This window comes from Salmo salar, chromosome 04 (assembly GCF_965601325.2).
Source record: "Salmo salar chromosome 04, fSalSal1, whole genome shotgun sequence".
Lineage (NCBI taxonomy): Eukaryota > Metazoa > Chordata > Actinopteri > Salmoniformes > Salmonidae > Salmo > Salmo salar.
The window spans coordinates 48,941,470-48,968,844 of NC_138294.1; the positions used below are offsets into that span (position 1 = coordinate 48,941,470).

Sequence of the window (27,375 nt, forward strand, 5' to 3'; positions counted from 1 at the left end):
ATTAATCAACATGCACCTGTGGAACGGTCGTTAAGACACTAACAGCTTACAAACAGTAGGCAATTAAGGTCACAGTTATGAAAACTTAAGACACTAAAGAGGCCTTTCTACTGACTCTGAAAAACACTAAAAGAAAGATGCCCAGGGTCCCTGCTTATCTGCGTGAATGTGCCTTAGGCTGCAAGGAGGCATGTAGACTGCAGATGTGGCCATGGCAATAAATTGCAATGTCCGTACTGTGAGACGCCTAAGACGGCGCTACAGGAAGACAGGACGGACAGCTGATCCGCCTCGCAGTGGCAGACCACGTGTAACAACATCTGCACAGGATCGGTACATCCGAACATCACACCTGCGGGACAGATCAGCATGGCAACAACAACTGCCCGAGTTACACTAGGAACGCACAATCCCTCCATCAGTGCTCAGACTGTCCCCAATAGGCTGAGTGAAGCTGGACTGAGGGCTTGTAGGCCTGTTGTAAGGCAGGTCCTCACCAGACATCACCGGCAACAACGTTGCCTATGGGCACAAACACACCGTTGCTGGACCAGACAAGACTGGCAAAAAGTGCTGGTTGGATTCGCGTTTATCGTCGACGGAATGAGCGTTACACCAAGGCCTGTACTCTGGAGCGGGATCGATTTGGAGGTGGAGGGTCCGTCATGGTCTGGGGCTGTGTGTCACAGCATCATCGGACTGAGCTTGTTCTCATTGCAGGCAATCTCAACGCTGTGCGTTACAGGGAAGACATCCTCCTGCCTCATGTGGTACCCTTCCTGCAGGCTCATCCTGACATGACCCTCCAGCATGATAATGCCACTAGCCATACTACTCATTCTGTGTGTGATTGCCTGCAAGACAGGAATGTCAGTGTTCTGCCATGGCCAGCGAAGAGCCCGGCTCTCAATCCCATTAAGCATGTCTGGGACCTGTTGGATCGGAGGGTGAGGGCTAGGGCCATTCCCCCCCAGAAATGTCCGGGAACTTGCAGGTGCCTTGGTGGAAGAGTGGGGTAACATCTCGCAGCAAGAACTGGCAAATCTGGTGCAGTCCATGAGGAGGAGATGCACTGCAGTACTTAATGCAGCTGGTGGCCACACCAGATACTGACTGTTACTTTTGATTTTGACCCGCCCTTTGTTCAGGGACACATTATTCCATTTCTGTTAGTCACATGTCTGTGGAACTTGTCCAGTTTATGTCTCAGTTGATGAATCTTATGTTCATACAAATATTTACACATGTTAAGTTTTCTGAAAATAAACGCAGTTGACAGTGGGAGGACGTTTCTTTTTTTGTTTGTTGCTGAGTTTATTTTCTGCATTGTAGAATAATAGTGAAGACATCAAAACTATGAAATAACACATATGGAATCATGTAGTAACCAAGAAAGTGTTAATAAAATCAAAATATATTTGAGATTCTTCAAAGTAGCCATCCTTTGCCTTGATGAAAGCTTTGCACACTCTTCATGAGGTAGTTGAGAGAATTCCAAGAGTGTGCAAAGCTGTCATCAATGCAAAGAGTGGCTACAATCAATAAAGAGTGGCTACAATCTAAAATAAACTAATCCAAATATATTTTTTATAACACTTTTTTTGGTTACACCATGATTCCATATGTGTTATTTCATAGTTTTGATGTCTTCACTCTTATTCTACAATGTAGAAAATAGTAAAAATAAAGAAAAACCCCTGAATGAGTAGGTGTGTCTGAACTTTTGACTGGTAGTGTGTGTGTGTGACAATCAATGATGTCAAGAAGTTTGTATGATTCTCCTGTTTGGCATGTCTCTTGATGTAATGACATTACGACGGTGTCAGAGTTTCGGGCAACTTTCCCCATGCTTTTGTTCCATGCTGGCTAAAGACCTAGCTACCTTTATGATCAAACTTTATCGTTGTACAAGCAACAGTAAAAGGAAATAAGGCAGTATCTAATTTCATGCAAAGTAGGCCCATGTGTATTACATTTGGTTATTGTTTAAGTCATATTTCTTAAACATCTTTCACAGGGTTAGTGAGCTTTAACCAACCTGATAGCCTCGCTGGCCCACAGTGGGGGAGAGAGAGGATGCAGTTGATAACTGTGTTGTTTTTGTGTGTGTTTATACGTCTGTGGCTGGGATGAGACAGAGGAGCAAACAATTCATTAAAGAATGCATTCACGCTATAGTGGCTGGGTACAAGCGGTTTCAATGTTTCTCTGTCTGTGTGTTCCTCACGTGATCTGCGCTCGCGTCGAAAGGGCCTTGCTGCAAAGCTTCACCCGCCCAATGATCTGTCATTCACCGTAGGAATGTCATACATTAGTGTGTGTTCGCTGTACTGTTTTATAGATATATACTGTGAAGTAACTGACCACGTTTGGGAGGTCAAGCTCATCAATTCTCTCATCACTTCTGTCATTTATCTTTGGGACCATAGATCCATTCATTGTAGCCCCTCTACAACTGGTATTAAACATATTAAAATATTTAGTAGATAGATGACAATCGGATCACTGTTTGGCGTCCATCTGGTATTATACTGCGTTTTATGGATAAGCCTACCTCAGCAGCGTTGGTCTGTAGAGAATAAACCGCTTAGTATCCTGCTCCACCTCTCACTGTCAGAGGATCTTACAAAGCATGTTGTGTCTCTGTAATGTGTTATGCATGCTGTTCAGAGCAGCCATTTTGTAGAGAGTTAGATCATCGGTTTGTTTTAGAAGACGGCCCTCGTGCTCTGAAACTACCAGCCAGGCAGACTTGTCACGTCCCTGTTGTACTCCCCTCTCGCTCTGCTAGAACTGGAGATGACTGCACCAGGAAAGGAATGTGGACACATCAACTTAGTGGATGCAGTGTTGTTTGTATTCAGCTATAGGCCTAAATGTAGCTTATAACCGTGAACACGTGTGAAACACAGTATTAAGCCAAGCGTATTTGAATAAAAGGGGCTGCTCAGGAAAACTACAGGTTTATTTGTACAATGACTCATCTGAGACTGAGGGTAAGCCTCACTACTCTCCTGTATTTCCAGAGGTTTGTGGGCAATGTTTGTGTGTGCATCCATATTGAGTCTACTGTCTGAGGAATATTTGCCAACCCTGCCCCTCTAATCAATCAGTTTGATCTGCTGCTCTGCCACCAGCAGCACGAAGCGTTCCCCTCTCTCCCATGGAGTCTTTCAAGGGAGCTGCAGGGAATGGATGCAACACGGGCATTAGAATAATTTCTCCAGCCATGGCTGTTTAGCCACAGGCTCTTAGAGCCGATGTCATAGCTGGTCAGGACATTCTAGAATGTGGGTGGACTGTCTACGATCCTGTTTATCGTGACGAAAATGATCGTGTTTTCCACCCTCCTCGCCATTAACCATGTTAACACAGGAAACGGAGGAGCCAGTGAAATGCGAGAAATGGCAGGTATTGGGAGGGCCTGACTCGTAGGGGATGTGTAATTTGTTGCTAAGGGCCTCTGTGAAATGAAGGATGACCAGCTGAAAGCTCTTGAGTCTAGATTGTAGCCTCAAGTGTTTTAGTTGAGGCTTAGCTGTTTGTTCTGTAGAAGGGTGCTGTGTTGTCTTAATAGATGAAAAGATACTCGCATATACACAGAAATGGGTTCCCTGCACTCCGCCTTAGCTGACCCTGTAATCGAATCAAATTGTATTTGTCACATGCACCGAATGCCACAGGTATTACCGTGAAATGCTTACTTACGAGCCCTTATCCAAGAATGCAGAGTTTTTAAAAAGCAATTATTTGCTGAATAACCTAAAGGAAAAATGGTAATAAAATAGCGATAACGAGGCTATATACAAGTCAATGTGCATGGGCACGGGCTAGTCGAGATAATTGATTTTACATGTAGGTAGGGGTAAAGTGACTAGGCATGGATAGTAAACAGAGTAGCAGCTGTGTGTGTGTGTGGTTAGAGTCCAGTGAGTGTACATCGAGCCTGTGCAAGAGTGTCAGTACATAAAGTAAGTTATGAGTAAGAATAAAATAAGGGAGTCAATGCAAATAGTCCTTGTGGCCTTATGGCTTGGGGGTAGAAGTGCTCCGGTGTCGCTTGTAGCAGAGAGAACAGTCTGACATTGCTAAGGCCTTCCTCTGACACCGCCTGGTTATAGATGTCCTGGATGGCAGGAAGCTCGGCCCCAGTGATGTACTGGGCCGTACGCACTACCCTCTGTATGCCGAGCAGTTGCCATACCAAGCAACCATACCATACCAAGCAACCAGTCAGTATTCTCTCGATGGTGCAGCTGTAAAACTTTTTGAGGAGCTGAGGTCCCTTGCCAAATCTTTTCAGCCTCCTGAGGGGGAATAGGCGTTGTCGTGCCCCCTTCACGACTGCTTGGACCATGATAGTTCCTTAGTGATGCGGACACCAAGGAACATGAAGCTCTCAACCTGCTCCATTGCAGCCCTGTCGACGTGAACGGGGGTGCACACGGCCCTGCTTTTCCTGTAGTCCACGATCAGCTCCTTTGTCTTGCTCACGTTGTGGAAGAGGTTGGCACCACACTTCCAGGTCTCTGACCACCTCCCTTTTGGCTGTGTCGTCGGCAAACTTAATGATGGTGTTGGAGTCGTGCATGGCCACGCAGTCATGGGTGAACAGGGAGTACAGGAAGGGACTAAGCACCCACCCCTGAGGGGCCCCCGGTTTGAGGGTCAGCGTGGCAAATGTGTTGTTGCCAACCCTCACCACCTGGGGGCGTCCCACCAGGAAGTCCAGGATCCAGTTGTGGAGGGAGATGTTCAGTCCCAGGGTCCTTAGCTTAGTGATGAGCTTGGAGGGCACTATGATGTTGAAAGCTGAGCTGTAGTCAATGAACAGCATTCTCACGTAGGTTTTCCTTTTGTCCAGGTGGGAAAAGGCAGTGTTGGAGTGCAATAGAGATTGTGTCAATCCTTGGATCTGTTGGGGCGGTATGCAAATTGGAGGGGGTCCAGGGTTTCTGGGATGATGGTGTTGATGTGAGCCATGACCAGCCTTTCAAAGCCCTTCATTGCTACAGACGTGAGTGCTACGGGCGGTAGTCATTTAGGAAGTTTACCTTGGCGTTCTTGGGCACAGAGACTATGGTGTTCACTTTGAAACATGTAGGTATTACAGACTGGGTCAGGGAGAGGTTAAAAATGTGAAGTGAAGACACTTGCTAGCTGGTCAGCATATGTTCTGAATACGCGTCCTGGTAATCCGTCGGACCCTGCAGGCTTGTGAATATTACATCCGACTAGCGTCAATCGGTGTAGTAGGAGTCGATCTTAGTCCTGTATTGATGCTTTGCCTGTTTGATGGTTCGTTGGAGGTCGTAGTGGGATTTCTTACAAGCGTCTGCATTAGTGTCCCACTCCTTGAAACGGCCAGCTCTAGTCTTTAGCTCATTGCGGATGTTGCCTGTCATCAATGGCTTCTGGTTGGGATATGTACGTACGGTCACTGTGGGGACTACGTCATCGATGCACTTACTAATGAAGCCGGTGACCTCAATGCCATCGGATGAATCCCGGAACGTATTCTGTGCTAGCAAAACAGTCCTGTAGCTTAGCATCCGCTTCCTCGGACCACTTCCGTATTGAGCGTGTCACTGGTACTTCCTGTTTTGAGTATTTACACGTAAGCAGGAATCAGGAGGATAGAATTATGGTCAGATTTGCCAAATGGAGGGTGAGGGAGAGCTTTGTACGTGTCTCTGTGTCTGGAGTAAAGGTGGTCCAGAGGTCCCTCTAGTTGCACATGTGACATGCTGGTAGAAATCAAGGAAAACAGATTTCAATTTTCCTACATTAAAGTTCCACTGCTGTCTTGTCAGGTCCTCTCTGCTTATCATGCCATCAGCGTGCCCTCGGATCCTGAAAAGTCAATTACTCTGAGAGATCACTTGCTGTGTGATGTCAGCCACAGACAGTGAGCTGGCCTGTTTTATGTCTTCATTATGTTGCTTCTCTCCGTCTCCCACTAGTAAGAAAAATATCCGGGCCGGTCTCTGCTGAGCTCAGCTTGTCACTCCCAATCCCGGACTGAAAGAAGCAGAGTTTATTTAACACACTGCTATTCAGTGTTTTAGTTTGTTGTTACAGTAAAAGCATATAGAAGAGACAGACCCTTGATAGAATGCCATCACCACATGGGCATTTCACACTTACGGTTGAATTAGGCAAAGGGTGTGGTATGTTATGGCACATGGACTGTAAGTACGAACTGACTCCTTTAATCTGTCTTGTCTGCTGTCATGACACGGGCAGGAAGGTGCTGTCTTCATGTGCAGGAACGGTTGCAACTTGCAGCAGTCTTTTGTTAGGGTGGAGTGGGGGAGAGAGAGGAAAAATTTGAATCCCGGGTGGGGGTTGAAATGAAGTCTGTGGGTCCAGCCAATATGGAGACGCACCTACCAACAAGTCATTTATATTTTACATCCCCTCAGATGGGCTGTTTCTGAAGCAGTTTTTTTTTTTTTTTTACTGCTGTACACACATTTTCTATACATATACTGTCTATACACACCATTATACACTGAGTGTACAAAACATTAAAGACACCTGCTATTTCCATGACATACTGACCAGCTGAATCCAGGTGACGGCTATAATCACTTATTGATGTCAGGAGACAGGTTAAAGAAAGATTTTTAAGCCTTTAGTCAATTGAGACATGGATTGTGTGTGTGTGCCATTCGGGGGGTGAATGGGGAAAACAAAATATTTAAGTGCCTTTGAATGAGGTATAGTAGTAGGTGCCAGGTGCACCGATTTGTGTCAAGAACTACAACGCTGCTGGGTTTGTCACGCTCAAGTTTCCCGTATGTATCAAGAATGGTCCACCACCAAAAGGACATCCAGCCAACTTGACACTGTGGGAAGCGTTGGAGTCAACATGAGCCAGCATCCCAGTGGAATGCGTTCAAAACCTTGCCCAACAAATCAAGGCTGTTCTGAGGGCAAAAGGGGGGTGCAACTCAATGTTAGGAAGGTGTTCTTAATGTTTTGTACGTAGTGTGTATATACAGTACCAGTCAAAAGTTTGGACACACCTACTCATTCAAGGGTTTGTTTAATATATTCTACATTGTAAAGAAATCAAAACTATGAAATAACATATATGGAATCATGTAGTAACCAAAAAAGTGTTAAACAAATCAAAATATATTTTAGATTCTTCAAAGTAGCCACCCTTCGTCTTGATGACAGCTTTGCACACTCTTGGCATTCTCTCAAACGTCTTCACCTGGTATGCTTTCCAACAGTTTTTGAAGGAGTTCCCACATATGCTGAGCACTTGTTGGCTGCTTTTCCTTCACTCTGCAGTCCAACTCATCCCAAATCATCTTAATTGGTTTGAGGTCGGGTGATTTTGGAGGCCAGGTCATCTGATGCAGCACTCCATCACTCTTCTTCTTGGTCAGATAGCCCTTACACAGCCTGGAGGTGTGTTGGGTCATTGTCGTGTTGAAAAACAAATGATAGTCCCACTGAGCGCAAACCAGATGGGATGGCGTATCGCTGCAGAATGCTGTGGTAGCCATGCTGGTTAAGTGTGCCTTGAATTCTAAATAACTCACCGACAGTGTCACCAGCAAAGCACCATTACACCACCACCTCCATGCTTCACGGTGGGAACCACACATCCGTTCACTTACTCTGTGTCTCACAAAAATCTCAAATATGGACTCATCAGACATATTTCCACCTCTCTCATGTCCATTGCTTGTGTTTCGTGGCCCAGGCAAGTCTCTTCTTCTTATTGGTGTCCTTTAGTAGTGGTTTCTTTGCAGCAATTCGACCATGAACGCCTGATTCACGCAGTCTCCTCTGGACAGTTGATGTTGAGATATTATTTGGGCTGCAATATCTGAAGCTGGTAAATCTAATGAACTTAACCTATGCAGCAGAGGTAACTCTGGGTCTTCCTTTCCTGTGGCGGTCCTCATGAGAGCCAGTTTCATCATAGCGCTTGATGGTTTTTGCGACTGCACTTGAAGGAACTTTCAAAGTTCTTGAAATTTTCCGTATTGAGTGACCTTTAGGTCTTAAAGTAATGGACTGTCATTTCTCTTTGCTTATTTGAGCTGTTCTAGCCATAATATGGACTTGGTCTTTTACCAAATAGAGCTATTTTCTGTATACCACCCCTACCTTGTCACAACACAACTGATTGGCTCAAATGCATTAAGAAGGAAAGAAATTCCACAAATTAACTTTTAACAAGGCACACCTGTTCATTGAAATGCATTTCAGGTGACTACCTCATGAAGCTGGTTGAGAGAATAGTAAGAGTGCAAAGCTGTCATCAAGGCAAAGGGTGGCTACTTTGAAAAGACTCAAATATAAATATATTTTGATTTGTTTAACAGTTTTTTTTTTAATATATTTTTTTACTACATGATTCATAGGGGCGGCAGGTAGCCTAGTGGTTAGAGCATTGGGCCAGTAACCAAAAGGTTGCTAGATCGAATCCCCGAGCTGACAAGGTCAAAATCTGTCGTTCTGCCCCTGAACATTGCAGTTAACCCACTGTTCCTAGGCTGTCATTGTAAATAAGAATTTGTTCTTATTTGACTTGCCTAGTAAAATAAAAAAAAGGAGGATACCTAGTCAACTGCACAACCTTCGATTGAAATGTGTCTTCCGCATTTAACCCAACCCCTCTGAATCAGAGAGGTGCGGGGGGCTGCCTTAATCAACATCCACGTCTTCAGCGCCCGGGGAACAGTGGGTTAACTGACTTGCAGAACAACAGATTTTGACCTTGTCAGCTCGGGGATTCGATACAGCAACCTTTCTTATGTGTTATTTCATAGTTTTGTTGTCTTCACTATTATTTTACAACGTAGAAAATAGTTAAAATAAAGAAATCCTGAAATGAGGTGTGTTCAAACTTGTACAAACACACTATATTTATTTATATTGTATGTACTGTGTGTGTGTGTGTGTGTGTGTGTGTGTGTGTGTGTGTGTGTGTGTGGACACCTCTTCAAATTACTGGATTCGGCAATTTCAGCAACCCCCGTTGCTGATAGATGTATAAAATGTAGCATACAGCGATGGAATCTCCATAGACAAACATTGGCAGTTGAATGGCCTTACTGAAGAGCTCAGTGACTTTCAACCTGGCACCGTCAAAGGATGCCACCATTCCAACAAGTCACTTAGTCAAATATCTGTCCTGGTCAACTGTGTGGTGTTATTGTGGAGTGGAAACTTCTAGCAGCAACAAAGGCTCAGCCACAAAGTGGTAGGCCACACAAGCTCACAAAACGAAACCACTGAATGCTGAAACGCGTAGCGCGTAAAAATCATCTGTCCTCGGTTGCAACACTCACTACTGAGTTCCAAACTGCCTCTGGAAGCAACGTCAGCACAGTAACTATTCGTTGGGAGCTGTAAAGCTTGCCACCATTGGACTCTGGAGCAGTGAAAAAGCCTTCTCTGGAGTGATGAATCACGCTTCACCATCTGGCAGTTTTGACGGACGAATCTGGATTTGGCGGGTGCCAGGAGAACGCTACCTGTGGCTGAATGGAAGCAAGTCCCCGCAGCAATGTTCCAACATCTAGTGGAAATCCTTCCCAGAGAGTGGAGGCTGTTATAGCAGCAAAGGGGGGACCAATTCCATATTAATGCCCATGATTTTGGATTGAGATGTTCGACAAGCAGGTGTCCATATACTTTTGGTCGTGTGTGTAACCTGGGTGGTTCAAGCCCTGAATGCTGATTAGCTGAAAGCTGTGGTATATCAGACCGTATACCACGGGTATGACAAAACATTTTTTACATTTTTACTGCTCTAATTATGTTGGTAACCAGTTTATAATAGCAATAAGGCACCTCGGGTTTGTGGTATATGGCTGCATTGCGTCGTGCCAAATAACAGCCCTTAGCCGTGGTATATTGGCCAAATACCACACCCACTCTGGCCTTGTTGCTTAAATATATTCCGGACTCTGACATTGCTCGTTGTGATATTTCTTTTTTCTTTTTGGATTATGTGTGTATTATTATTTCACTGTTGGCGCTAGAAACACAAGCGTTTCGCTACATCTGTGACCAATAAACATAGTTTATTTGATTTGAATCATGGAAGATGTCGGCTAATGCCATCTGTCTTCTGAAAGGATAAAGAAATATGCTTGCAGGGTTTCCTTATTTAAATGTTCTCTTACCAAAGAGATTTGATCTTTATTTTCATTATAACCATAATGCCCTCGGCTTAGTGTGAGATGAAATGCAAATATAACTTTGGGTAGACATTGTCCTTGATAATCTGTTGGTCTTCCAGTTGGAACTGGTTCAAAGTAATGATGCTTATTTTCACCCTAAACGTCCCGTGCCTTTGTCTCCACAGTGCTCTTAAAGACAGCCGCTTTCCTCCCATGACGAGGGACGAGCTGCCACGCCTCTTTTGCTCAGTGTCTCTGCTCACCAACTTCGAGGACGTCGGTGATTACCTTGACTGGGAGGTAAGAGACTGAAACAAGCCAGGTAGCTATTAATTCATCTAATGCAATACTCTTCAGTCATTGATTTTTCATTGAAATGAAATGGCCTCCACATATGTGAATCCAGCAGTTTAGATTGCCTGTGCCCCGGAGAGCAGTACACTCCCCACACAGAGCACACTGTAAAAGACAATCTCCAGTGTGAAGTTGAGATGAGAATTGGATACGGGAAGGACTCTGCTGCAGTGGCACCTTCATGTCCTGAATGAACTGGACCCCATTGCAGCCTGGAGATTCACACTGCAAGGATGATTTAGGCAGACAATCAGCATACACACACACACACACACACACACACACACACACACACACACACACACACACACACACACACACACACACACAGGCAATATGACTTCGTAGTGAGGACATAAGCAGTCACCTTGTTGACCCAGAGGGGCTATACTGCAGGGAGTGGGCCCCAGGGGGGTAGGGTGGAACAAGGGTTGTGACGTGGGTGGGTAAATTGTGTATCACCTACCGGTTTGGATTATAATGGGAACAATCCTCTGAGCTACCTTGACTGGATCGTGGCCCTGTGCCGAGTGTGCTGGTTTACAGGGACACATCCTGTCTCCCTCCATCCATTCACTCTCCTATTACCGTGGCCCTCCAGTTCTCACCCTAAACCTCCAATTCCCTCGCAGCCTCTCATCCCCCCCTTTCACACAATATAACCCAGTATGTTAGGCTTAGTGCAGCAAGACATATTTAGGCATTCTAGTAGGTTGGACAGTGTGGCCGAAGGCATGTAGTTCGTATAGATTTCTCTCTCTGTTGGTCCTGTCATTAAAGTGATCTCTTCTTCTCTCTCTCTGTCCTTTCTCTGGCCTGTAGGTGGGTGTTCATGGCATTAGGATAGAGTTTTTCAATGAAAAAGGATCAAAGCGCACCGCCACCTATCTACCTGAGGTCGCAAAAGAGCAAGGTAAGTGGAATCCTGTGTCCACCTTTATGATCTCTGAATGACTGGAGGTCTTTGTTGTAGAGCGGAGTGGTATTCAAGGGGGACATAAAGGGGGATATTCAAGAGGAATTAACCTTCTCTGTGCAGGATGGGACCACATTCAGACCATAGATTCCTTACTACGAAAGGGAGGCTACAAAGCTCCCATCACAAATGACTTCAGGAAGACCATTAAGTTGACCAGGTAAGAGGCTGCTCTCCTTTCACACCGGATGCTGTCTGACTTCCACTGCTGGCTTGGGTTTTGCCTTAAGTGTAAATTCTGGAAGTGGAAGTGTTGCTCACTGCTGGGAATATGTGACTGGTGCATAATTACTGTAGGTGACCCTCCCAAAGCCCACCCTGGTCCTGTTTGCCACCGTACCTCCAGGGAGATCAGTGACCGATTACTGCTAGATCCATAGCAGCATTAGGAAGTAAAGATTGTAGTGCCGCTGCCAGGTAAGTTGGGGTAACTATGCCTTCTCTAACTTCCCTCTCCTCCTGCTCAGGTACCGTAGCGAGAAGATGACGAAGAGCTATGCGGAGTACATCGCCCACCGCCAGCACCATCACTATCAGAATGGCATCGGGCATCCTCTACCCCCATACAACCATTATTCCTGACAGCGAGCCGCATGACCAATCACTGAACCTCTCTGCGGACCTTTTCCCAGGAGAGCCCGCCCCCTCCTGGTCTAGCTATCTCTACTACTGTACCATTTTATGATGATAGTTTCCGTTGCCATGTTGACGCTCTCCCAGACGTTGACGTGGCAACGGGTGGCAAAATAAGCATAAATTGATAACGACGAGAAAAAACATTTTTTCCCCCCTTTTTATCCTCCTATTGATTTAGTTTTTGCAGCATATATATTGATATCTATAACCCCTTTCGTTCATATTTTTGACAAGTAAACGAATACTAGATTTTCTTAAACTTTGATTATTTTCAAAGAATCCTAATCAGGTTTTTGATTCTGTGGATGGAAGCAAGTCATATATGGTGGACTAGTCTTGCATAATGGTATATGCTCATATTTTGTATAGGCTTTTCTACAGTGTTCCCTTCTATTAGGAATATGTGTTTTTCTGTTGATTCCTTTCTTAGTAGCCTGATTGACATTGTGTGTATCATGTAGCAAGCCATCAGCAGTTCTGGAAGGTTGCATCGTTTCCTCAATTTTGCGATTCCTCTCAAAAAAGTATTGACTGTTAAGGTTGGTTTGGCCTTTTGTAAACCGTTGTAGTGATGTAATTGAGTAGGTGTTGGGACTTGTATACCCAAGATTTTACATTGTGGGGTTGTGATGCCACACAAACAATATTAGCTGGTCTTTATTGCGTTACCCTACAAAACCTGTTTGCTTTTCTGTGTGTGGTTAGCCGTTTGTGAAGTGCACATCTGACAGGACATTGAAACTGCTAGATTAAATTAGGAATAGGATCATGTCAAAATATTTCCCACCATGCTTGACAGAGCCGTTCATTTTCACCCGAGTGCTCATGGTGTTTTTGATAAACACTTCTAGACTTTATTATTTTTTAATTGAACCTTTATTTAACTAGGCAAGTCAGTTAAGAACAAATTCTTATTTACAATGACGGCCTACACGGGCCAATTGTGCGCTGTCCTATGGGGACTCCCAATCATGGCCGGTGGGGATACAGCCAGGATTCGAACCAGGGTGTCTAGTGACGCCTCAAGCACTGAGATGCAGTGGCTTAGACCGCTGCGCCACTCTGAAACTTGAATTGAATTTGTCCGGCTACAGTTGTTATTTTCCCCCTCTCATTAAAACTTGAGAAATGTATGGAGGAAGCCATTTTAACTTCAAATTAGGTTCTGTTCTTTGTCATTGTGAATCAGGCGAGGAATGAATGTGATCTACAGGGCTGGAGGATGTGGTTGGGTTGGAGAGTTGACTGCGGAGTACAGATAAATAATGATCCAAGTCATTGACCTCTGAGAAAAAGGCCTTCATCCTGTTATTCCATGGCAGTTAGTTTGAGAGGAAAAACCAATGAATGAGACTTGAGTCTAGTGACGGGCACATGCTAAAACTACTAAAAGCCATATTCTCTTTTTAATGCATGCTTTGTAAGAGTGGTCGGCTTTTGCTGTTTGCTTTTCTCCCCTCTAATAAGTAACTTCTCCGTGTTTACTTCCGCTACGAGTCAACTTCCGCTACGAGTCAACTATATTCTGGTGGCTTTGGTCCCAAAAGTTGTTTCCCCTTCGATTGTGCTCTGTGCTTGGTCCTGGTTAGGAATCTGGGCCTGTGAGACATTATCTGGCCTTTCTCTAGTTACTCTGTGGACATGGGTTAGCATCAAGGTTTGAACTCCTTTGTCCTGTTTGTGTCCTCCTCACCTCCACTGGTTCGATACCATTTTAACTGAAGCTCGTGGCCACAATGACACTTAATTTAGCTTGATGTAATCAATGTTTACATCCACATATGTTACATGCTCGATGACTGCCCGGTTGCCATAGATGTGCACTTTCATGTGCTCTCGTCAAACGTTAGGAGCTGCTGTGGAGGCTACTGGACTGAGTAGCTAGCTAACGTTAAACCCCTGGCTCTGATCGTCATCGGTTGAGTTGTTCAAGTCACCCCTCCATTAGTTCCTCTTCATTACATGCTGTTGCTGAGGTGCTTGCTGTTTTCAGGACGAGTTACTCCCCATCTCTGTGCCACTAGAGACCATGCATAGGTTGTTGGTCTGTCTTGTCAGCTGGTTTGCAGCAGCTTTTGGCTGAGTTGGTGGGAACCGATGCAGAGGGAACTAGAAAAGGGTGGATCAAGCTGCATTTAGTCAAACTCGACATAAAGAGCCAGGGCTTTTAAAGGAGCAGGGAAGACATTTCCCCTCCCCCTCAAAGTATTCTTCATTGTCAGTCACATCCACGTCCAGTGGTTGGTTTGTTTTAACAAGTGTCGTTGAGGGTTATCTCGTGACCTCTGTGTAGTGTACAGGATTTGATTTGTGTTTTTTGTGGTGACTGACAGTTTTGAGGGGTGCTTGTAAAAAAAATAAACATATTTTCGTAACAGCCTTTACCAACTGACAGTAGGGTAAATCATTTAATTTAATTTTTATATGCAAAATGTTAAGGGCTTTTGGCACTCCATCCACAGTAACCCGAAATGACCCAGATTTCAGTTGTGTTGCCTTAACGAATGATTAAATAAATGTGGACCGGTAAAATGGTGTTCCTCTGTCCCGTACTGTACTGGCGTCTAACCCCTGACCTCAACCTACAGGGCAGTGAAGGTGAACCGGATTCACCCTCGGATAGACACATTATCGTAGTGGGAGGCAGATGGGAAACTTTTGTGGTCAGACAGGCTACTTCATTAATATAGCCCAGTGTAGAAGTGGTTCAGATGATGTGAAAATAAGCTAATCTCACCTGTTCACTGTGGTTCCCTGCTCAGAGATTGGATGACCTTTCCATCATATCCTCTTGGGGTCAGGGAGCTGATGCCTCAGACCATGCTGCTTAGTAATATTGACAGGACAAATTGGCCTACTTAAAGAGAGATTTTGGCCTTGTAGTTTGTCACAAAAACAGTTTTCAGAGAACTGTGGGAAAAGCTATCCTTGCTGCTGAACAGTCAGGTACCCATTTTCTGGTCCATTAAATACAGCACAACCTGAACTTTTTCTGGTCATGCTGCAAAACCAAGTCCACCGCTGTCTTTTACATGCTTGCCGATTTTATATGTATACACAAATGCAATCCATTCTGTTGCATGTGTGTATGTGTATAAAACATGCAGAATGGTTTAATCCATGACATGCTTGATCTACAGCGTAGAGACTCGTATAACTCGTAAAAATAAAATATATTAAAAAAATAAAATGGTGCTATTGGACCTCGTGTTGGGGCGGTCGCGGGTTTCGTGACTGGTCATGCGGACTCATCGATCATATCCGACTTATTATCCTTGATATATGCAGATCTGTTCAACAGGTGTTTTTTCCCTACCAGTGTAAGTCAACACCCTGCAGGTTTGAAAGGACAAGAAGTCCCAACTAATCCCCCCTCCTCGCTTCTCTACCCCCAACTCCCTGCCTCATGGCCTTGGGGTTAAAGGTGAAATCTGTCGTTCAGTAGATGGTGTCATCAGAAGAGAACATTCTCTCCTGCGCTGGGACAGTAAAGAGTTGGAGTGAACAGGGCTGTCACCCCTGATACTCCATCGTAGGCCCTTTCCTTGCCCAGCCCACGACTGGATGTTCCAACAACACTTCATGTTTTACCTCTCTGTGTTAAATCATTTTTACAGCTGTCCTGTACCCTATACTCATCCATGGGGTTGATTAACAGCTTAAAGGAAAGGTTCTGACTGAAGGCTCTTACCAACTCCCTCAAAGGAAGTCCAGCGTTTTAGCCTTCTTCAATATTGCCATGCATGTACAGTAAGTCTCTATAACAGTGGTTTCTTTAAGCTAAAGGCCATGTTGCGACTTGGCTGGACGTGAGGGTGGGTTTAATGGGCAGGTTTAGTGACAGCTGGACGAGTGATTGCTGACGTCATCAGGATGCTCACATAATTAATGTTTGACTGAGACCATTCGTTATCATTAATGTATATCAGGGGAGCCTGGTAGGAGGAGCTATTGGAAGACGGGCTCATTGCAATAAATGTAATGCTGTCAAACATATAGAAACCACGTTTGACAATGAGCCCGTCCTCCTATAGCTCCTCCCACCAGCCGCCTCTGAAGTATGTTACTTTCACATGGAAATGACTGAAAGTTGTCATTTTTTTACCTCAAGTCAAGATTCATGAATACCAGTCAAATGTGATTCTGACTGCTCATTTGCAGCACACCTCTGCCCATTGTTCATACTGACACAACTAGGATAATGTTAAAGACAGAATGTCATTTGGTTCCATACCAGGGTTTAGGGTTTAGTCCCAGCATTCCTTGTATGCATATATCTTTGTTGAATGCTTAAGCTCATATTACCTTTTGTATGTTCGACCGAACCAAAGATGCCTCTGGCCACGTCCACATGCTGCTCTTCAGGCCTGGCTTCCTGTCCTTCCAAAAAACACCCCTGCAAGAGACAAAATGACTTTTCTGTCTGTTTTTCTTTTTTGTACGATTTCTAACTTGTCTTTTGATTTCTTTAGCAACTGCTTATTCAATGAATTTTTGATTCTGTTTGAAGCCTTACCAGGCATCAAGGATAGTGAAATTACCTGGTTGGACAGTTTATTTTGTCACAGATTTTTTCATTATAATTTGTGCAACAAAAAATAAAACCCCATAGCGTGCCTCCTAGATTTATGGGTTTCTATGTGTTTTTTCCTAAAGACCAGCAGTTATACTTCATATATAAAAGATGAGTTTCTCTTTTTTATGCCATTAAAGATGAAAAAGCCTCTTTTCTTTACTCTGGACCCAGTAGCTGCACTGGAATACAATCGCACTGATATACAAATGAATAAAACTTTTATAAGAAAATGTACTTTAAGAAAAAAAACTTTTTTGTACATCAATTATTTTCAAAAAAAAAATATTTTGGATCTAGTTTCTAAATTAATTGTGGTTTTCTATGTTCAGAAAATTAGACACCAAGTTGAGACATGTTGCTGTGCAGAGTGACAGTCTCTGCTGTGGTGGCATGACAGGATGTGGGGTTGCCTGGCGTAACCCCTCACACCCACCTTTTATTTCTATTTTTGGTTCACTTTAGTAACTTGAAAATGTTGATGGAATAATATGAACTGGGAAATAAACGACTTACCTTTAGAGCTAGATCCTTCCCCATTGAATTGCTGTTAGTGTGATGAAACGTAATGGGCATTTATGATAGTATGGCATAGAAAAAAATTACCCACCCCCAAAAAGTGTGTGGGGGGGGAAAAAAATCGTATATATTGATGGGTTATCAGTGGGTATGTGAGCAATGGCTGTGGAGATGTAGTTAAACATTTACCTTAAAATCATTTATCCAATAAAACATTTTAAAACCAAGTGAAAAAATAAATTGTGTGTGCATGTTTTGTGTAATGGGTGTTTTGTTATTACAATCCAACATGGAGTTGGAGCTTGATTGAATGTTATACAATACAAGGTTATTTACAGCTTGGATAATACTAAGTCCTTAGTGATGGGAAGGAAATGATATTGTTGGTGGTACACATTGGTAGAGGTGTTCTCCCTTACTATATAAATCCAATGAATTATTTATTAGTTCCTGAGCTATTCACTGAGAAGACCATTTAAGGACAGATATCACATTTATTGTCAATATAGCACATTGCACATCCAACCCAAAAAGTGTACAAAAGTATACCGTATCCCTTGTTTTTGTAATGTGTACTGGTAAGGGAACACAAAAATCCCTCATTACAAAATGGGAGCAATCGAAGTGATAGGAAATTGTATTTAAAACCCTATTAAAACAGATACTTCCCTTAAAACAGGGGTTCCCAATGACTCTTCTAAAGTAGAGCTATGCAGGTGATACATTAAACAAAAGTATGTGATCGGTTATATAGGATGTCTATATTGGGATAGATATATGAACTAAAATTGGGCTGCCCCTTAAAAATAGCCAACATAGAATGTAGTTTGAAGTGTAATGTATAGAACATTTGATAGAGAATTGACGTTACACACACATTTCATCCGCAACCTTGATATGCCCTATGAGCAATAAAGGCTCTCTTCAATCTGTATCACTGAAGTCATATGTAGCGTTTACCGCTAACTCAGGAACATTGCCTTTACATTTCAATCACGCTGTAATGCCGAACTTCCGCAATACGGATTTAATAGAGCCCTAAATCCCTTTAATGAATCATCTCTACCTTTCAGATCCCCCTCTCGACAGGCACAGGACATCGCTCCTCTCACCCTTCTGACAACCGTGCTGTATCCAAATACCTACAGTGCATTCAGAAAGTATCCAGACCCCTCGACTTTTTCCACATTTTGTTACAGCCTTTTTTTGTAAAAATGGATTAAATAAAACAAATCCTCAGCAATCTACACAAAATACCCCATAAATACAAAGCAAAAATGTTCGCACATTTAAAATAAAAAAATAACAGAAATAACTTTTACATAAAGAATTCAGACCCTTTGCTATGAGCTCAGGTGCATCCTGTTTCCGTTGATCATCCTTGAGATGTTTCTACAACTTGGGAGTCCACCTGTGGTAAATTCAATTGATTGGACATGATTTGGAAAGGCACACACTTGTCTATATAAAAAGGTCCCACATTTGACTGCATGTCAGAGCAAAAACCAAGCCATGAAGTTGAAGGAATTGTCCGTAGAGCTCAGAGACAGGATTGTGTCGAGGCACAGATCTGGCGAAGGGTACCAAAATATTTCTGCAGCATTGAAGGTCCCCAAGAACACAGTGGCCTCCATCATTCTTAAATGGAAGAGGTTTGGAACCACCAAGACTCTTCCTAGAGCTGGCTACCCAGCCAAACTGAGCAATCGGGGGAGAAGGGCCTTGGTCAGGGAGGTGACCAAGAACCCGACGGTTACTCTGACAGAGCTCCAGAGTTCCTCTGTGGAGATGGGAGAACCTTCCAGAAGGACAACCATCTCTGCAGCACTCCAGCCACTCCTCAGTAAAAGGCACATGACAGCCCGCTTGGAGTTAGCCAAAAGGCACCTAAAGGAGACCATGAGAAACAAGAATCTCTGGTCTGATGAAAACAAGGTTGAACTCTTTGGCCTGAATGCCAAGCGTCACGTCTGGAGGAAACCTGGAACCATCCCTACAGTGACGCATGGTGGTGGCAGCAGCATGCTGTGGGGATGTTTTTCAGCAGCAGGGACTGGGAGACTAGTCAGGATCGAGGGAAAGATGAATGGAGCAAAGTACAGACAGATCCTTGATGAAAACCTGCTCCAAAGCACTCAGGACCTCAGACTGGGGCGAAGGTTTACCTTCCAACAGGACAACGACCTTAAGCACACAGACAAGACAACACAGGAGTAGCTTCGGGACAAGTCTCAGAATGTCCTTCAGTGGCCCTGCCAGAGCCCAGATTTGAACCTGATCAAACATCTCTGGACAAACCCCAAAATAGCTCCCCATCCAACCTGACAGCTTGAGAGGATCTGCAGAGAAGAATGGGAGAAACTCCGAAAAATACAGGTGTGCCTAGCTTGTAGCGATATACCCATGAAAACTTGAGGCTGTAATTGCTGCCAAAGGTGCTTCAACAAATTACTGAGTAAAGGGTTTGAATGTAAGGGGTCTGAATACTTGCAGAAGGCACTGTAGGCATTTGGATACAGCACAGTTGTTATTTTTGTTTTTATTTAATAATTTTGTAAGAATTTCTAAAAACCAGTTTTTGCTTTGTCATTGTGGGGTATTGTGTGTAGATGTATTAAATCGTTTTTTTCATCAATTTTAGAATAAGGCTGTAAGCTAACAAAATGTGGAAAAAGTCAAGGGTTCTGAATACTTTACAAAGGCACTGTACATCAAGATACCTTCCTGTAATTTCCCCTCATCCATAATGATCCAACAGGACAGACACTTGTCTGCATTGTCTGTAAAAAGGCCCCTTACATTCTATCTTTCACCTCTGCAGTTTAGTAAAATCAGTGATGGAGAGATGGGACAAAGATGCAGGAGCCCTCTCATTTCTACCACTTGATCCAGCGAAGACGTGAGGAACAGGTTTCTCCTTGTCAGCAGAGGCTGTGACCACCGATATGACAGAGACCGCTGCATCACAACCGTTACTCTTCTAACAAACAAAATATCACAAAGTGATGGCTTTTACAATGGATTAAACATGTCAAAGATAATGTTATCTTAAATACAAACACAAAATGGCAACTTGACCCAAACCTGGGCAAGCACAAATTAAGAGTTTAAAGTGTACAGTAAATGACAATTCAGTGATATGTGGGTTAGCCCCATTTTTCTGAACATAACTACAAAAGGCAACTTTAGAAATAAAAAAAAGAGTAACTTTAAGAAACATGAGTAACTCATGTTCAGGAAATCTGACCAAAAGAAAAAGCAAATCTCCCCTGGCCAACCACACACCAATTACTACCAACTCCAGCAGTCTTCCCATCATGTGTGCATGCAAGCCAACCCTAACACAAAAATAACTTTCATTTACCCTGAAATGCCTAATTCTTTACAGTAAAAAAAAAAAAGGTAAGTGGTACAAGATGCATTAAAAATGTTGATAGAAAATCCCAACATAAGAACAGGCATTGGATTTAAAAAGGCTACGTCCGTGTGAGTCTGTCGGTCTGTTCAGTCGACCTTGCTGCGCAGTCTGGCGGTGTCCAGCAGGTACCTGCAGGTGGGGCCGGTGTGGTAAGAGAAGAGGGTCAGAGCCTTCCCATGGACCAGGGTCAGCAGGGTCTGGTGACCCGCAGCCCAAACCCGGTACCAAGGCCCGTAAAATGGGTCAGAAACCGCTGGACACAACATGTTATTCAGGTTGACCTCGGTCATCTGGGAAGAGGGAGAGAAAAAGACAGAAGTGAGAGACTAGCTAGCAGAAACACAGAGGCCTTGCTTGGTGTTTGCTTCATTCGTGACTTCAGTCAGGCTATAAGAGAGCAGTCACCTGTGTCACACAGCTCATTTGTCATGCTAGTGTGTCATGTACAGTGCCTTCAGAAATATTTACACCCCTGGACTTACTCCACTTTGTTGTGTGACAGACGGGTTAGAAATCTATTTTAATCCCATCTACACACAATATCCCATAATGACAAAAATGTACACAAGTATTCACACCCCTGAGTCAATACATGTTAGAATCACCTTTGGCAGCGATTACAGCTGTGAGTCTTCTGGGTAAGTCTAAGAGTTTTGCTCACCTGGATTGTACAATATTTGCACATTATTTTTAAAATTCTTCAAGCACAAAGTTGGTTGTTGATCATTGCTAGACTGCCATTTTCAAGCCTTGCCATAGATTTTCAAGCCGATTTAAATCAAAACTGTAACTAGGGCACTCAGGAACATTCAATGACGTCTTGGTAAGTAACTCCAGTATATTTGGCCTTGTGTTTTAGGTTATTGTCCTGCTGAAAGGTAAATTTGTCTCCCAGTGTCTGTTTGAAAGCAGACTGAACAATGTTTTCCTCTAGGATTTTGTATGTGCTTAGCTCTATTCTGTTTATTTTTATCCTAAAAAACTCCCTAGTCCTTGCCAATGACATGCATACCCATAACATGATGCAGCCACCAACATGCCTGAAAATATGAAGAGTGGTACTCAGTGATGTGTCTCCTATTACAGCCATTAAACTGTAACTGTTTTAAAGTCACCGTTGGCCTCATGGTGAAATCCCTGAGTGGTTTCCTTCCTCTCTGGCAACTGAGTTAGGAAGGACGCCTGTATTTTTATAGTGACTGGGTGTATTGATACACCATCCAAAGTGTAATTCATAATTTCACCACGCTCAAATGGATATTCAATGTCTGTTTTGTTTTTGTACCCATCTACCAATAGGTGCCCTTCTTTGCGAGGCATTGGAAAACCTCTCTGGTCTTTGTGGTTGAATCTGTGCTTGAAATGCACTGCTCAACTGAGGGATCTTACAGATAATTGTATGTGTGGGGTAAAGAGATGAGGTAGTCATTCATAAATCATGTTAAACAGTTATGTTATTATGTGACTTGTTAAGCACATTTTTACTCCTGAACTTATTTAGACTTGCCATAACAACAGGGCTGAATACTTATTGACTCAAGACATTTCAGCTTTTCATTCTTTATTAATTTGTAAATATGTCTAAAAACATAATTCCACTTTCACATTATGGGGTATTGTGTTTAGGCCAGTGACACAAAAATCTCAATTTAATCCATTTTAAATTCTGGCTGTGTAACATTTTTGGGAGGAAAAGGTCTGTGTGAAAATACTTTCTGAAGGCACTGCATCTTTACTCAAGTACATCACGCAAACTCTCTCTCCATCCAGCATCATGTTTATGTTGAATCCTCTTAAATAACTGTCATGCACATTCTATGTTTTATCTTACTTTACTGCCTGTGTCCTGTACAATGCTGTATCAATTAGGGATGCACATTTTGGTCAATTCTGCTGCCGACTAACCGACCCTCATTAACTTGTCAACAAACGGTATAAAAATGTCCAAAGAGTAAAATGTGACCAACAGAAAAGACTATGAATGTATACAAGGAATAGACATTTTTCATTAAGAGCTTTAAGCTTTGTTTTGCCTTCAATAGACTGAACTGCTGTTTGTGGTGCACCAGCTGTTTGCGGATCTTGCATGTTAATGGAAACATGCAACAAGAGCAAGCCTATCGTCTTACAGTCAAAAGGCTATAGCCTGTTATTGAACATGCAACGGCTGTAACGAAGCAGCTAATAAAACGTACATTTTCAAACATTTATCAAAATGCAATTTGCGGGAAACAGTTCTTAACAGCGCATCTAATTATTATTTAAAAAAATATAGTTTATTTAACTAATGCGAGTGGTTCCCCATATGTGACAGATATCGTCTAGAAACGTAGAAAATAAATAACTAGGATGGTAATATGACTAGGACTGTTCCTTTCGCTTCAGGACAACAGAAGAAAGTTGATATGAAAACCAATAGAACAGGAGAGAAAAGCTGGTTAAATGGCATAAGGAAGTCTTTATAAAATAATTGCTCCAAATTTCTATGGTTGGATTTTGGCTAGACTACTTTGAAGCAAGGTAAGACATTCCTCATTATTTGAAGTAAATTAAAACGTTCAGGTTCCAAACAATTCGAGTGCCTGAAGCTCCCATTGTAAAGTGGTGGGTGACGCGCTGACAGCCTGCCTACCGTTGACTATAGCCTCTGCACTCGAATGGAGAATGGGAGGCGCACTTTAATTACCAGTTGAGATTGAGAAATAGTAGCTCTTAAAATCGTGACCATCAAAATAGTTAACATGCGATTGCATTTAGAATTGTTATGTGCAGAGGTCTGTGGTACTTCAGTACTTCAGACAAGTGATGGGCCATTCCAATCCTCAAACTAAACTCTGTATGCTGTGCGCATGTGATAAGATACATGACGACTAACGACAATACACACGCGTTAATTTAAATTCCACTAAATGATGCAAATTTCCCTATAGAGGTATGCACGACCAGTCAAATGTACTTTCGGCAGCTAAACATTTAATGGTTAACCTCCCTAGCATCAATATATGATCTATGTCTGTAGGGTACAATCTTGTCAACATCCTGTATTTCTGTGTCATGTGCCTCATGTTACTGGCCTCTCCTTTAAGAGCGAGGGGAGCCGTTTCACCGAGTGTCCAGTAGAGGGCTCCCTCAATTAGTCTCTTACCAGGCCCAGGCCCTGCAGGAACAGGAAGTGATAGAGGAACAAGATGCCAGTGGAGAGGATAGCCCACCACATGTCCCCTAAGGGCTCCGGCTTGTACACACCTGCAGTGGGAGAGAATAGACAATGCATGAACATTATACAAAAAACACAGAGCTGAAGATCCAGTTATGGATTGCTTTCAGTTTATTGGCTGGGAGATTAAATCACCATTGGCATTCTTACTCCCCCGTCAAAGAATGCAGCTGGTAGTGGACCTTTTTCTTCCAGAGACCATGCTTTCCCACTTTGTTCAAAACCAGTGCTGACTAGGGATGGTGGTGTCTAGCTTGTTTGCTGTTTCACAAGCATAATCACATGGAGCCTTTGCATTCATGAGGCCCTTCCTACCCCATAGATCCCCATGTACCCCTCCTCCTCTCTCTGGGCCTGTGGGTGTCTCTCCAACAGAGGATTGATTGAAAACAGGTCCATGTGTTGAGGCATTTTTCCACCCCTGTGCTCTAGTCGAGACAGAGTCAATTAAGTCCGGGCCAGAGAGAGACAGCCCAGCAGCACAGAGCCAGGAACAGAGTGGAGGGGTGGAGAGGGGAGGGGGAGCTGAGGGAACAAGCCCTCCATTCATTGTTCCCTCGCTTGCTCTCAACCCAAAGCCCAGTGGACTAGATAGCACTCTGCCATCACAATGCACAGAGAGCCAGTACAGACACCCAGATACACAGAGATTCCTTATCACAGAGTCATCATGAGCTTGGCTAGGACTCTGAGCTCTCTCTTTGTCTCACTGCCATTTCACATCAGCCATTGGAGCAGAATGCATAGACATGGAGTTCCCCTCCCTGCCTTTGGGACTCGGGGCAGAGTGACTCACAAATTCCACTGTATAATTGACAGAGCAGTATCCTATCAAATACAGATGTTGCCACTAGGCAACATGAAGTCATAGCCTACTGTGAACTCCTCTACAGTACAGATATGGGCTTGGTTGTACTGTAGTTGTGTTGTTTAGCTCACCTCCTCCCAACTCTTTGGAAAGCAACTTTTCATTTATACATCTAGTACACAGTGAAACTGCTATGACAGCCCACCCCTATTGTTTAGGGATATGAATCCTTCCTTATGTTCAAAGATATGTTACACGTGTATGATACGGACTTGGTTGTTCCAAATTTGTATGAATCTGTTAGGAGCCAGGGTGTGAATTTGCTAGGAGCCAGGGTGTGAATTTGCTAGGAGCCAGGGTGTGAATTTGTTAGGAGCCAGGGTGTGAATTTGTTAGGAGCCAGGGTGTGAATTTGTTAGGAGCCAGGGTGTGAATTTGTTAGGAGCCAGGGTGTGAATCTGCTAGGAGCCAGGGTGTGAATCTGCTAGGAGCCAGGGTGTGAATTTGTTAGGAGCCAGGGTGTGAATCTGCTAGGAGCCAGGGTGTGAATCTGCTAGGAGCCAGGGTGTGAATCTGCTAGGAGCCAGGGTGTGAATTTGTTAGGAGCTAGGGTGTGAATCTGCTAGGAGCCAGGGTGTGAATCTGCTAGGAGCCAGGGTGTGAATCTGCTAGGAGCCAGGGTGTGAATCTGCTAGGAGCCAGGGTGTGAATTTGTTAGGAGCCAGGGTGTGAATCTGCTAGGAGCCAGGGTGTGAATCTGCTAGGAGCCAGGGTGTGAATCTGCTAGGAGCCAGGGTGTGAATCTGCTAGGAGCCAGGGTGTGAATCTGCTAGGAGCCAGGGTGTGAATCTGCTAGGAGCCAGGGTGTGAATCTGCTAGGAGCCAGGGTGTGAATCTGCTAGGAGCCAGGGTGTGAATCTGCTAGGAGCCAGGGTGTGAATCTGCTAGGAGCCAGGGTGTGAATCTGCTAGGAGCCAGGGTGTGAATCTGCTAGGAGCCAGGGTGTTCGTGATCTTGTCCATCTTCTTTCAAGCGGTCATAGCAGTTACATTTGAAGCAGTTTAGCTTCTTAACTGTATTGGAGAGAAATAGTAAATCACAGATCGAGAGCTCGTTCAATTCTCTTTGTTCAAATTGTAGTCCAGGCTTTTGTCGTCAGTTGGGGAGCTAATTTGAACATAGGCCACCATAGTCTTTTCTTCTGAATTGTTGTTAGGTAAATGATTACTCTTTTTCATAACCATATATGTTCTGCTTTGATGTTAAACATCTTCAAAAAAAATTATGGCATGTCAACACTGGTGTTGAGGCCATGCACAGAACAGCTAGCTGGCAGGCATATTCACTGTCATTTCAACCTCTCCTTGTTCCAGTCTAACCCCACATTTTTTAAGATTACCACCATCATTCCTGTTCCCAAGAACTTTAAGGCTTCGTGCCACAATGTCTACTGCCCTGTAGCACTCACATCTGTAATCATGAAGTGCTTTGAGAGGCTGGTTATGGCACACAACTCCATCATCCTAGACCCACTCCAGGGAGTAGTGCGTACGCCCCAGTACGTCACTGGAGCCAAGCTTCCTGCCAGCTAGGATCTCTATACCAGGCGGTGTCATATCAGGCCCTAAAAATTGTCAAAAGACTTCAGCCACCCTAGTCAGAGACTGTTCTCTTTCCTACCGTACGGCAAGCGTTAGCGGAGCGCCAAGTCTAGGTCCAAAAGGCTTCTTAACAGCTTCTACCCCCAAGCCATAAGACTACTGAACAGCTATTCAAATGACTACCCAGACTATTTGCATTGCCCCCCCTTCTTTTATGCTGCTGCTACTCTCTGTTTATTATCCATGCATAGTCACTTTACCTACATGTACATATTACCTCAATTACCTCGACTAACCGGTGCCCCCGTGCAATGACTCTACTGGTACCACCTGTATATAGCCTCGTTACTGTTATTTTACTGCTGCTCTTTAATTATTTGTTACTTTTATTTTTGATTTATCAATTTTTTACTTAACACTTATTTTTCTTAAAACTGCATTGTTGGTTAAGGGCTTGTAAGTAAGCATTTCACTGTAAGGTATACACCTGTTGTATTTGGCGCATGTGACAAATACAATTTGATTTGAATTTGCATACCGCCCAAACAGATCCAATTGCACTTCCACGGCACTCACCCACATAGATAAGAAGAATACCTATGAGAGAATGCTGTTCATTGACTACAGCTCAGCGTTCAACACCATTGTCCCCTCCAAGCTCATCAAGCTTAAGACCCTGGGACTAAACACCTCCCTCTGCAACTGGATCCTGGACTTCCTGCCGGGCCGACACCAGGTGGTGAAGGTAGGCAACAACACCTCCGCCACGCTGATCCTCAACACGTGGGGCCTCACAGGGGTGTGTGCTTAGTCCCCTCCTGTACTCCCCATTCACCCACGATTGCGTGGCCACATTACTCCAACATCAAGTTTGCTGGCTACACAACGGTGGTAGGCCTGATCGCCAGCGACGATGACACAGCCTACAGGGAGGGAGGTCAGTGACCTGCCAGTGTGGTGTTGTAACAACAACCTCTCCGTCAGTAAGACCGAGGAGCTGACACACGCGTGAGGAAGGCAGGTTCAACAGGTTTGGCATGGGCCCTCAAATCCTCAAAAAGTTCTACAGCTGCACCATTGAGAGCATCTTGACTGGCTGCATCACTGCTTGGTATG

The 27,375-nt window shown here is 43.8% G+C and overlaps 2 protein-coding genes across 3 annotated transcripts in view; one reads left to right on the forward strand and one right to left on the reverse strand.

Moving 5' to 3' along the window:
• Nucleotides 1-17,455, forward strand: part of LOC106603167 (nuclear protein AMMECR1) — a 33,749-nt gene extending 16,294 nt beyond the window's left edge. Inside the window, exons 3-6 of the mRNA XM_014196477.3 lie at nucleotides 10,343-10,457; nucleotides 11,334-11,424; nucleotides 11,551-11,647; nucleotides 11,955-17,455. Coding sequence (XP_014051952.2) covers nucleotides 10,343-10,457; nucleotides 11,334-11,424; nucleotides 11,551-11,647; nucleotides 11,955-12,069 — 418 coding nt within the window. The 3' untranslated portion in view covers nucleotides 12,070-17,455. The remainder of the gene's footprint in view (nucleotides 1-10,342; nucleotides 10,458-11,333; nucleotides 11,425-11,550; nucleotides 11,648-11,954) is intronic.
• Nucleotides 17,456-17,689: 234 nt separating this feature from the next.
• The window catches only part of tmem164 (transmembrane protein 164), a 56,111-nt gene continuing 46,425 nt past the window's right edge, over nucleotides 17,690-27,375 (reverse strand). For both annotated transcript variants that reach the window (XM_014196478.3, XM_014196479.3), the window contains exons 5-6: nucleotides 23,779-23,879; nucleotides 17,690-20,923 (exon numbers count right to left, since the gene is read on the reverse strand). In XM_014196478.3, the coding sequence (XP_014051953.1) occupies nucleotides 20,720-20,923; nucleotides 23,779-23,879 (305 nt within the window). In that variant the 3' untranslated portion in view covers nucleotides 17,690-20,719. The remainder of the gene's footprint in view (nucleotides 20,924-23,778; nucleotides 23,880-27,375) is intronic.